This window comes from Salvelinus alpinus, chromosome 10 (assembly GCF_045679555.1).
Source record: "Salvelinus alpinus chromosome 10, SLU_Salpinus.1, whole genome shotgun sequence".
NCBI classification, from domain to species: domain Eukaryota; kingdom Metazoa; phylum Chordata; class Actinopteri; order Salmoniformes; family Salmonidae; genus Salvelinus; species Salvelinus alpinus.
Window position 1 is genome coordinate 24,657,791 of NC_092095.1, and position 13,006 is coordinate 24,670,796.

The 13,006-nt window shown below is 43.3% G+C and overlaps 1 protein-coding gene across 4 annotated transcripts; it reads left to right on the plus strand.

Moving 5' to 3' along the window:
* The first annotated feature begins 3,335 nt into the window (after positions 1-3,335).
* LOC139531759 (zinc finger and BTB domain-containing protein 14-like) lies at positions 3,336-11,151 on the plus strand. 4 transcript variants are annotated; one of them, XM_071328559.1, is made up of 2 exons: positions 3,336-3,505; positions 9,202-11,151. In XM_071328559.1, exon 2 carries the CDS (start codon positions 9,216-9,218, stop codon positions 10,545-10,547), a length of 1,332 nt encoding a protein of 443 aa, XP_071184660.1. In that variant the 5' UTR covers positions 3,336-3,505; positions 9,202-9,215; the 3' UTR covers positions 10,548-11,151. The 4 variants fall into 4 exon arrangements, with proteins under 4 accessions (XP_071184660.1, XP_071184659.1, XP_071184661.1 ...); XM_071328558.1 differs by lacking the exon at positions 3,336-3,505 and adding an exon at positions 7,955-8,138; XM_071328560.1 differs by lacking the exon at positions 3,336-3,505 and adding an exon at positions 8,222-8,500.
* The last annotated feature ends 1,855 nt before the right edge of the window (positions 11,152-13,006 follow it).

Below are 13,006 nucleotides of genomic sequence, written 5' to 3' on the forward strand. Positions count from 1 at the left end.
GAAACCTTTTCCTTTAACGAGTCGACGAGAAGGATAACCTGCTTTCACTGGAACAGGCCCAGATCCACGCCTTTTGCGTGAAGAAAAGACGCCGGAGAATGGGATGCAGATCAGGGATCCTTCTGAGAATCCCGAGGCGAGTGAGTAAACTCCCAATGCCTTCCTTTCTCCTTGACAACGTGCAATCGATAGAAAATAAAATGTATGACCTACTATTAAGATTATCCTACCAACGGGACATTAAAAACTGTAACATCTTATGTTTCACCGAGACATGGCTGAACGAAGAAACGGACAATATAGAGCTGGCGGGATTTTCCATGCACCGGCAGAACAGAGACGCTACCTCTGGTAAGACGAGGGGTGGGGGTGTATGTCTTTTTGTCAATAACAGCTGGTGCGCAATGTCTAATATTAAAGAAGTCTCGAGGTATTGCTCGCCTGAGGTAGAGTACCTTATAATAAGCTGTCAACCACACTATCTACCAAGAGAGTTCTCATCTGTATTATTCGTAGCCGTCTATCTACCACCACAAAGCGAAGCTGGCACTAAGACCGCTCTCAACCAACTCTATAAGGCCATAAGCAAAGAATTAAATGCTCACCCAGAAGTGGCGCTCCTAGTGGCCGGGGACTTTAATGCAGGCAAACTTAAATCAGTTTTACCAAATTTTTACCAGCATGTCACATGTGCAACCAGGGGTGGAAAAAAATCCTAGACCACCATACAAAGCTCTCCCCCACCCTCCATTTGGCTACTCTGTTTTGCTGGCACAGACTGGAATATGTTCTGGGATTCATCCAATGGCATTGAGGAATACAACACCTCAGTCATCAGCTTCATCAATAAGTGCATCGATGACGTCATCCCCACAGTGACTGTACGTACAAATCCCAACCAGAAGCCATGGATTACAGGTAACATCCACATCGAGCTAAAGGCTAGAGCTGCCACTTTCAAGGAGCAGGAGACTAATCCGGACGCTTATAAGAATTCCCGCTATCCCCTCAGACGAACCATCAAACAAGCAAAGTGTCAATACAGGATTAAGATTGAATCCTACTGACGCTCGTCAGAAAACTATTATGGACAACAAAGGGAAACCCAGACGCGAGCTGCTCAGTGACACGAGCCTATCAGATGAGCTAAATGCCTTTTATGCTCGCTTCGAGGCAAGCAACACTGAAGCATGCATAAGAGCACCAGCTCTTCTGGATGACTGTGTGATAACGCTCTCGGTAGCCGATGTGAACAAAACCTTTAAACAGGGCTACATTCGAAGCCGCTGGGCCAGACGGATTACCAGGACGTGTACTCAGAGCATGTGCGGACCAACTATCAAGTGTCTTCACTGACATTTTCAACCTCTCCCTGTCCGAGTCTGTAATACCTACATGTTCCAAGCAGACCACCATAGTCCCTGTGCCAAAGGAAGCGAAGGTAACCTGCCTAAATGATTACCGCCCCGTGGCACTCGTGTCAGTAGCCATGAAGTGCTTTGAAAGGCTGGTCATGGCTCACATCAACAGCATCCTCCCGGACACCCTAGACTCACTCCAATTCGCATACCGCCCCAACAGATCCACAGATAACGCAATCTCAATTGCACTCCACACTGCCCTTTCTCACCTGTACAAAAGGAACACCTATGTGAGAATGTTGTTCATCGACTACAGCTCAGCGTTCAACACCATAGTGCCCACGAAGCTCATCACTAAGCCTAGACTGACTCTGGGACTAAACACCTCCCTCTGCAACTGGATCCTAGACTTCCTGACGGGCCGCCCCAGGTGGTAAGAGTAGGCAACAAAACATCCGCCACGCTGATCCTTAACACTGGGGCCCCTCAGGGGTGTGTACTTAGTCCCCTCCTGTATTCCCTGTTCACCCACGACTGCGTGGCCAAACGACTCCAACGCCATCATTAAGTTTGCTGACAGACAACGATGAGACGGTCTATAGGGAGGAGGTCAAAGAACTGGCAGTGTGGTGCCAGGACAACAACCTCTCCCTCAATGTGAGCAAGACAAAGGAGCTGATCGTGGACTACAGGAAAAGGCGGGCCGAACAGGCGCCCATTAACATCGACGGGGCTGTAGTGGAGCGGGTCGAGAGTTTCAAGTTCCTTGGTCTCCACATGACCAACGAACTATCACGGTCCAAACATACCAATACAGTCATGAAGAGGCCACGACAAAACCTTTTCCCCCTCAGGATACTGAAAAGATTTGGCATGGGTCCTCAGATCCTCAAAAGTTTCTACAGCTGCACCATCGAGCGCATCCTGACCAGTTGCATGACTGCCTGGTATGGCAACTGCTCGACATCTGACCGTAAGGCGCTACAGAGGGTAGTGTGTACGGCCCAGTACATCACCAGGGCCAAGCTTCCTGCCATCCAGGACCTATTTAATAGGCAGTGTCAGAGGAAAGTCCATAAAATTGTCAGAGACTCCAGTCACCCAAGTTATAGCCTGTTTTCTCTGCTACCACACGGCAAGCGGTACCGGAGCGCCAAGTCTAGGACCAAAAGGCTCCCCAACAGCTTCTACCCGCAAGCCATTAGATTGCTGAACAATTCATAAAAATCGCCACCTGACAATTTACATTGACACCCCGGAATTAATATCTCACTTCCCTGACATATACTACATTAGGAATCATTATGCAATGTGGCATCTCTAATTAGCATTAATTACTGCATTGCAGTGGAGACAAAGAATATTGCTTTAATGTAATTTATGCATTTACATTTAGAATACCAATAGAATGCCACTGAAGGGAACCATGCCATCCAATTACCAATGTCCATTTATTTCTCCATTACAATTGAGGACCATCAGAAAGTGAAAATAATCCTGATAAACTATTTAGGGGTACATCCATTGTGAAAATAGTTTCTCGATATGGATTTTATTATTAAAACAGTATTGTAATGTGAAATATATTATTAGAATAACGATAGTTGTGTTGGTAGAGTATAATCATTTAATTTAACCTACCTCGTGTGTTTGTCTGAAGCGCTGCGCTGTTTCCTTGTTGAAGTGCTGGTGTGAATTATGCATGAGGCAAATTAGTCTAAGTGTCATCGAGGAATATTTATAATATGACAGGAATAACCAAAGTTATTCATTATAGCGGGGGTGAATTACTTCATGAATGTATATTGTGACTAAAAGTATAAGTTATGGCACAAGTTATTGAAGTGTGTGTGTTTATGTAAAACCGTTGTTTGTGATATATGTCCATGGGAAATTACGCATATCACGATGGAACATTCCTAGTTGAAGGAGGGTGGGTATAATTTGTGGAACGTTCCAACAGGAATCTGTTCCAAAAACTTCGTAACGTACAAGGATGCCAACAAACAACGCATACAAAGTAGCATGATCAATTCACCTAGTTAACTAAATGCCGAATAGGCATCAACTCACCACGTAGCTTATTCTTAATGTTTGTCCATAGGCTACCAGAGTGAGGATAGACATTTTTCGGAATAAACGTGGTAAGTGAAAAACGTTATTAAATTGCCCACTCCCTACCCGGTATCTTAATCTGCCCCTTTACAATCCTGTATGCATTGTTTGTTGGCAACCTTGTTAATTACGACGTTTTTGGAACAGATTCCTGTTGGAACGTTCCACAAATTATGCCCACCCGCTGAAGAGTGTTCCTGGAAAGAGTATTTATGTGCTCAGTTGGCCTTTGCCTTGGGGGGACTAGGTTGGCTAGAGTAGAACTACACCCGAGTTTTGTTATAGGCAAAGAGTTGTTGCCTTTATAGTTTATACTGATAATATGTTTGATTTATTCAAATCTTTGTCAACGTCCTGTGTGTTATTTTCTGTACAAAGTTGATTGGCAAATTAGTCCTACACCTGTTAATATTGTAAATAAAAGCCTCTAAGAGAGGTGAGCACCAGAACATTCTGTATGTCAATTTACTGGTCGATCCGCCCTTTCGGTTACTGCTTCACAAAAATCAACATTTGATGTGGCATTTGGGCGGCAGGTAGCCTAGTGGTTAGAGCGTTGGGCAATAACCGAAAGGTTGCTCGATTGAATCCCCGAGCTGACAAGGTAAAAATGTCGTTCTGCCCCTGAACAAGGCAGTTAACCCACCGCCATTGTAAATCAGAATTTGTTCTTAACTGGTTTGCCTAGTTAAATAAAGGTTAAAAAAAAAAAAGTCAACCGTTATCTAAATATTATGAGTGATGCCATGTAGAACACTAGTTTGACACTCCGTGCGTGCACACGTGTACAACTCGAATTATTGAATCTATCATCCAATGACTATAATCTAAGTAAAAAGCGTTTCGCGACCCAAATCTGGTACCGTTTTCCTCGCGCTCCAGAGATTTTATTTTCATCAGTAATTTGCGCAAGCATGTTCAGTCATCAGTGTGGTTTCTGCGTGTTGTGTTGTATTTACGTTTTGAACGTAGCCGCATCCATTTACAATTTACGTACGTACCATAGAGATGAGGTAAGATCTTTGTATCTGTGCCATTATAGCGTCTGTGACACTGGCATACATATAGATTTATCCTGTTTCAACATTTTCAGATAAATTAATTACTAAACTTTTTTTTAAGCCCACGTTATAATTATTTATAAAAATCTGTTAGCGGTATTTTGCGGAGAGGGCACATTAACTGTACCCCCTTATTCTCCCTAAGTGGTTCATTCCGAGGTGCACCATGGAGCAAAGTAGAGTGATACACACAGTTTTTGATTGTAGCTGGTCAGGACTCGCAGAAGTTGTTTGGAAATACATTTGATCAAGCTATGCACCTATTGATTCCTTCCTTGATAATCATTCGTTTTTTTCTCTGTAATACTAGCCAACTAGCAATTTTATGAAGTTGGCATTAGCTAGCCAGCTACTGTAGATACCCACTCTCATAACTAGCTACCAAATCATTTCATGCTATCAGTCAAGGTTGAGTACCTTGTCTAACTATCTTAACTGGCAAGGTTGCTAGACTTTAGAAAAGCAAGCAATTACTAAATGTACTGAAGACTCATCTTTTACCCAGATTCTTTGCAGAGAAGCATATTTAGTTTCTTAAAACATAAAAAAAAGCCAGGAGGATGCAGACTGCTCTAGAGGTCAGTTTAGATAGGCATCCCACAAACTGTACATGTAATATCCTAGGCATGTTTGAAGTCTATTGAGATGTGTGATTTACAGCAGTCAGAATGAAGCAATCATTAAAATGACAATTGAACAGGTAAAGAGGTATGCTCAGTGGTGGAAAAAGTACTAAACTGTCATATTTGAGTAAAAGTAAAGATACCTTAATAGAAAATGACTCAAGTGAAAGTCACATAGCAAAATACTACTGAAGTGATTAGGCCTGGCCTGCAGTCGGCGTTCCAATTCATCCCAAAGGTGTTTGATGGGGTTGAGGTCAGGGCTCTGTGCAGGCCAGTCAAGTTCTTCCACACTGATCTCAACAAACCATTTCTGTATGGACCTCGCTTTGTGCACGGGGGCATTGTCATGTTGAAACAGGAAAGGGCCTTCCCTAAACTGTTGGCACAAAGTTGAAAGCACAGAATCGTCTAGAATGTCATTGTATGCTGTAGCGTTAAGATTTACCTTCACTGGAACTAAGGGGCCTAGCCCGAACCATGAAAAAACAGCCCCAGACCATTATTCCTCCATCAAACTTTATAATTGGCACTACGCATTGGGGCATATAGCGTTCTCCTTGTATCCACCAAACCCAGATTCATCCGTCGGATTTCCAGATGGTGAAGCGTGATTCCAGAGTCCAATGGCGGTGAGCTTTACACCACTCCAGCCGATGCTTGGCATTGCGCATGGTGATCTTAGGCTTGTGTGAGGCTGCTCCGCCATGGAAACCCATTTTATGAAGCTTCCAGAGGCAGTCAAGTGTAATGCGGTTCAGCACTCAGCGGTCCTGTTCTGTGAGCTTGTGTGGCCTACCACTTCCTAGACGTTTCCACAATAAAACCACTTACAGTTGACCGGGGCAGCTCTAGCAGGGCAGAAATTTGACGAAATTACTTGTTGGAAAGGTGGTATCCTATGACAGTGCCACGTTGAAAGTCACTGAGCTCTTCAGTAAGGCCATTCTACTGCCAATGTTTGTCTATGGAGATTGCATGGCGTTGTGCTCGATTTTTATACACCTGTCAGTAACGGGTGTAGCTGAAATAGCCAAATCCACTAATTTGAAGGGGTATCCACATACTTTTGTATACACAGTGCCTTTGGAAAGTATTCAGACCCCTTGACTTTTCGCACATTTTGTTAGGTTACAGCCTTATTCTAAAATGTATTAAAAAATAAATCCTCATCAATCTACCCACAATACCATATAATGACAAAGCAAAAACAATAAAAAATAAAAAAAAGCTAATTTATTACAAATAAACTGAAATATCACATTTACTTAAGTATTAAGACCATTTACTCAGTACTTTGTTGTTGCACCTTTGGCAGCGAATACAGCCTCAAGTCTTCTTGGGTATGATACTACAAGCTCACCTGTATTTGGGGAGTTTCTCCCATTCTTCTCTGCAGATCCTCTCAAGCTCTGTCAGGTTGGATGGGGAGCGTTGCTGCACAGCTATTTTCAGGTCTTTCCAGAGATGTTTGATCGGGTTCAAGTCCGGCCTCTGGCTGGGATATTCAAGGACATTCAGAGACTTGTCCCGAAGCCACTCCTGCGTTGACTTGGCTGTGTGCTTAGGGTCATTGTCCTGTTGGAAGGTGAAACTTCACCCCAGTCTGAGGTCCTGAGCGCTCTGGAGCAGGTTTTCATTAAGTATCTCTCTGTACTTTGCTCTATTCATCTTTGCCTCAATCCTGACTCGTTTCCCAGTCCCTGCCGCTGGAAAAACTTCCCCATAGCATGATGCTGCCACCATGCTTCACTGTAGGGATGGTGCCAGGTTTCCTCCAGACATGACGGTTGGCATTCAGGCCAAGGAGTTCAATCTTGGTTTCATCAGACCAGAGAATTGTGTTTCTCATGGTCTGGGAGTCTTTAGGTGCGTTTTGGAAAACTACAAGCGGGCTGTCATGTGCCTTTTACTGAGGAGTGGCTTCCGTCTGGCCACTCGACCATAAAGGCCTGATTGATGGAGTTCTGCAGAGATGGTTGTCCTTCTGGAAGGTTCTCCGATCTCCACAGAGGAACTCTGGAGCTCTGTCAGAGTGACCATCGGGTTCTTGGTCACCTCCCTGACCAAGGCCCTTCTCCCCTGATTGCTCAGTTAGGCCGGGTGGCCAGCTCTAGGAAGAGTCTTGGTGGTTCCAAACGTCTTCCATTTAAGAATGATGGATGGCACTGTGTTCTTGGGGACCTTCAATGCTGCAGAAATGTTAGTACCCTTCCCCCAGATCTGTGTCTCTGAGCTGTACGGACAATTCCATCGACCTCATGGCTTGGTTTTTGCTCTGACATGCACTGTCAACTGTGGGACCTTATATAGACAGGTGTGTGCCTGTCCAAATCATGTCCAATCAATTGAATTTACCACAGGTGGACTCCAATCAAGTTGTAGAAACATCTAAAGGATGATCAATGGAAACAGGATGCACCTGAGCTCAATTTTGAGTCTCATAGCAAAGGGTCTGAATACTTATGTAAATAAAGTATTTTTATTTTATTTTATTCATTTGCAAAAAAATCTAAACCTGTTTTCGCTTTGTCATGTGTTATTGTGCGTAGATTGCTGAGGATAATTTTTTTTATCCATTTAAATCCCCCCCTTGCCCTACACTTCGTGCCCTCTAAAATAGCTGCCTATTGCTGTATGACAGCAATAGGCAGCTCCATTTTAAAGTAGTCAATTGTATTATCATTGGCTGATTGCTCCCAACTCAGAAATTCCCACCCAGTTGACTACTTTAAAATGGTGGAAGCCGTCATTGGCAAGCTCTGTGCTAAACTGGGTTATATCCATGATGAGTCTTCTATCTATCTCTATGGTTCTTACGCGCATAGTCACTCAAATTCTGCAGTTCCGTGCTGGCGCAGCGCGTCCTTCCGCTTATGCTCGTCCTCAGGCAAACGACACACAAAGTGTATTATTCTTTTTGGACTGCTTGACATTCATTGGAGACTTTCTCAAGGGGACAACATATTGTACCACAGGTAAGAAACATATTTTTAGAGAATCAGATCCGTTTCCGAAATATTGCATAACGTTTAACCAAGATGCCTGCGCGCTCACGGTTTCAGCAAAAGCTCGAGTTCGTCATTTCAGGAGTGTTCATGGCTGCTCGGGCTTTTTCCGTGCTAGTGTGACAGGCGCTTCCTCGCGTGCTTGTGGTTAGTCGGATAGGCACCCCTCTCGCCCTCCGTTCATAATGAGACGGATGGTGTTATTGTCATTTACATCGACATAAATTACGATTTTACGACCGTACTAAAACCAAGATAAACATCATAGCCATGATCTGTTGAATACAATACCAATGTAAGCCCAGGTGGATGCAAACAATAGCCAACTAAAGGTTAGCATCGAGGCTAGCTAACCAGTTAGCTACCCTCCCCCAAATCTAAAGCTATTTTGCTAGCTTTCGAATCTGTTTAACGTTACTGTATGCATGCAAGCTAGTTAGCTAACTCGCAAATGAGATGTATTGCTATTAAGCAAACATGCATAATGTGACCAGTTTATCATGTGCAACGTTATAGAATAGTTTTTTTGGGGGGTTGAAAATGATCAGTCATACAATTGCCCATCAATTGAATCTGCCTAGATTAAATGTACCCAAACAACATTCATCCACCACAAACCTTGATTGATATTGTTTTGTAAAAAAAAAAGCGAAAGCCGTTCAATGAAATGATTCAACAATGTGCCTAGTATATTTCCCTCTGGTCATGTGATGCATGTCAGGAGGGGATATTAAAAGCTTGCTAAGTGATAGCATAAATAGGCTACGATCACAGTAATGCCCTCTTATCCCAGACATATGTACACAGATTACTACATTTATTAGGTCGATATGATAATAAATGCTGAAAAAAAAGTATGGCCTTTTCAGTCATTATTCTGCCCGCAAGACCAATTATGGTGTCATCCAAAGGAACAACATATATCGGGCCATGGCACACAGTGCATGAGTATAAGTATACTGCTGTAGGCCTATTTCCCAATGGTTCAAGTGTGTAAACTGCATCTAATAACATTCTTTCTAATTTGTTACAGAATATCAGTCCACGATGTCAGAAACAGTGAAGTACATGGATGATGAACACAAGACCATCTTCCTGAAAATACTAAATGAGCAACGGTTGGAGGGTGAACACTGCGACATTGCAGTGGTGGTTGAAGATGTCAAGTTCAGGGCCCACCGCTGTGTGTTAGCGGCGTGCAGCAACTACTTCAAAAAGCTGTTCAAGAAACATGAAGTCGACAACTCCTCAGTCATAGAAATTGACTTCATCCGCTCAGACATCTTCGAGGAGGTGTTGAACTACATGTACACAGCCAAGATTACTGTGAAGAAAAAGGATGTGAATTTGCTGATGTCTTCGGGCCAGATACTCGGAATCCGATTTCTGGACAAACTCTGTTCACAGAAGCGTGATATGTCCACTGAAGAAAATAATGTCCATAATGCCAAACCATTTCCCTATGATATTGTCAAAATGGCTCTCCCTACTGATGACCCTACATTGGGCCAGGAGAACGACGTGCAGGTGCTAGGTGACCATGATGACACTCCCACTGACGACCTTGTGGAAGAGCCGACGGCCAATCACGACTTGGACAAATCGCCAAACACGGCGTTGAGAGTGCAGGAGGCCATTCTCAAAGAGCTGGCCAATGAGGACGTGCACAAGGTGAGCTGCTACGACCAGGACGTGGAGCCCATGGACACGGAGCCAAAAGACCTGGCGGGTCACGCCACCACCACACTGACGTTTGCTGACAGCATCGGCGAGGTGAAGGACGAGCAGCCCCCTGGGTGGTCCACATCCACGACAGACATGAAGTTCGAGTACCTCCTCTACGGCCACCGCGAACAGCTCGCTTGCCAGATCTGTGGAAAGACCTTCATCGATGAGAACCGTTTGAGGAAACACGAAAAGCTGCACTCGGCAGAACGTCCATTCATCTGTGAGATCTGCAGCAAAGCCTTCACTACACAGGCCCACCTGAAGGAGCACCTGAAGATCCACACAGGCTTCAAGCCCTACCGCTGCGATGTATGCGGAAAGTCCTTCATTCGAGCACCCGACCTTAAAAAGCACGAGCGGGTCCACAGTAACGAGCGTCCCTTCGGCTGCCAGATGTGCGACAAGGCCTTCAAGCACAAGTCCCACCTGAAGGACCACGAGAGGCGCCACAGGGGCGAGAAGCCCTTCGTCTGCGGCTCGTGCACCAAGGCCTTTGCCAAAGCCTCGGACCTAAAGAGACATGAGAACAACATGCACAGCGAGAGGAAGCAGATGCCGCCCAGCACCCTGCAAACTGAGACTGAACAGCTGCAGGCAGCAGCCATGGCCGCTGAGGCCGAGCAACAACTGGAGTCCATAGCGTGCTCATAGCACACAACATTTGTACCTCACTTGTCATGGACAAAATTAGAAGAATCTGAGTTTTTCGATTATGTTTCATTTTGTATTTTCTTTTGGGAGGCCTAAATACTCCAATAATTACATAGATTTGATGTTGAGAATTGTTCTCGAGGATATAGTGAAGTAAGGTCGGATTTGAATGCGTTCATATATTTTCAGACTTATTTCATGTAATTTAGGTTTTCTTGCACTGTTCTGTGGTATGACATCTTTTTCTTGATTATATTGTAAATGGTTAAAATATTTTGTTTTGGTAGGAATGATCATACCAAATGTGTTTGTGTAAATTTTATGGCAGCCTTATGGACAAAAATGCTCTGACTACTGCCTCTACCTGGTTTTGGTTGTCAATATATTAGTGCTGTTATACAGTACTGATTTTATAATGAAAACTGGAAATAAAATGTTTGATTTGTAAAATGTATGAAAAAGAATGGTTACAAACTACTACATGTTTGATGGTTAAATATTCCATTGTGTTACACACACAACTCTTAGTGTAATTGACATGTACATTTAGCACATCAAAATATGTGTTGCTTTAATAAAAATGCTACCCTCAACTGCCAACAAATCATATCTTTGCATTATTTTTGGAAATAAATTGTAGCTGTAATTTGTGCAGACTATGCTTGCATCGATTGACATGCAAGCATACAGTCTCAGTTGGTAGAGCGCTTGCACCACCAGGGTTGTGGGTTCGATTCCCAGGACCAGCCAATAAGTTTGCTGTAAGTTGCTTTGGATAAAAGCGTCTGCTGAATGGTATTATTATTATGACACACTAAGTGTACAAAACATTATGAACACCTGCACTTTCCACTATCCAGGTGAAATCTATGATCCCTTATTAATGTCACTTGTTAAATCCAAGGGAGGAGACATGTTAAAGAAGGATTTTTAAGCCTTGAGACAATTGAGACATGGATTGTGTATGTGTGCCATTCGGGGTGAATGGGCAAGACAACATATTTCAGAGCCTTTGAAGGGGTATGGTAGTAGCTGCCAAATGCACTGGTTTGTGTCAAGAACTGCAACACTGCTGGGTTTTTAATGCTCAACAGTTTCCTGTGTGTATCAAGAATGGTCCACCACCCAAAGGACTTCCAGCTAATTTGACAAAACTCTGGGAAGCTTTGGAGTCAACATGGTCCAGCATTCCTGTGGAACGCTTTCCACATCTTCTAGTCCATGCCCCCAGACGAATTGAGGCTGCTCTGAGGGCAAAAAGTAAATTTGGAATGTGTTCTTAATGTTTTGTACACTGTATAATCAATGCCACTATTACTACTTGTATGTTCATCAAGGGTATGTTATTATAGGCATATTCAGTCATTTGATGATCTATTTGCTGCCATGCTCAATTATTTTATATCTAAGCAAGTCTTACACAGACACTGTATTGGATTTTTATGCCTATCGTGTATTTGTTTTGGCTGATTCGCTGATTTGATTTTGACCCTTGGCTTTCAAGCATGCGCAGTATATTTATTTTGCTACTGTCTGGTGTGTGTTCGTAAATCTTGGAGTTGAGTTTAATCGGTTACATCAAGAGGAGCCTAATTGACGCGATTGAGAACAGGACAACTCTGCTTACAGGTAAAGCATGCAAATACTTTATGATATGTTGGATAATGTTTGTCTACCGGAACAAAATTATTTTGACAATCTAATTAAACAATTTATTCAGCGAATTTCGATCACTCCATCAGTGATTCAAAGCGTGATTTAATTTGTTTTATTTTTATTGATCTACAAAGAACCATCCGTACTTAATTTGACATCGTTTGTTGATAATGGTCTGAATTAAACATGTCACGAACAAAACAATATTTGTAATTGACTAATTGTCAACACTACATCTACATTTGTACAGTCTAACTTGAGTAATGAAACTGGAAGACAATGAAGGACATGGTGAAGCCAGAACATACAGCAGGAAAAGAACAGCATCATCATCCAAGAGGGATGGGTGCCCTACAGACAGGCGTGTCCTGAATTTGGCCCGGCTTTACCACTGGTCCTGGGATAGAAATGCTCAGGTTGTCATGCTGATTGGGGCAGGTTCATATGATCATAGATCTTATGGGTGTAACTTTGGTGATGTGTCATGGTGCTTATCTTTCTCAATGACAAGTTAGTAGAGTATTGCTTATCCATTAGGTAGGTTTATTATTGTGAAAAGTCACACTTCCCAATGGTCCAATGCAGGAAGAGGAGTAAGAATGGGGGAAAAGAGGAAGAAAGGACACAGAGGAAGCACAAGGTAACATGGACCAGTCATTTCACTTATGCACACACACACACACACACACACACACACACACACACACACACACACACACACACACACACACACACACACACACACACACACACACTTGATGGTTATTTGATTTCATAGGCGAAGCACTCCAGTTCTTAACACC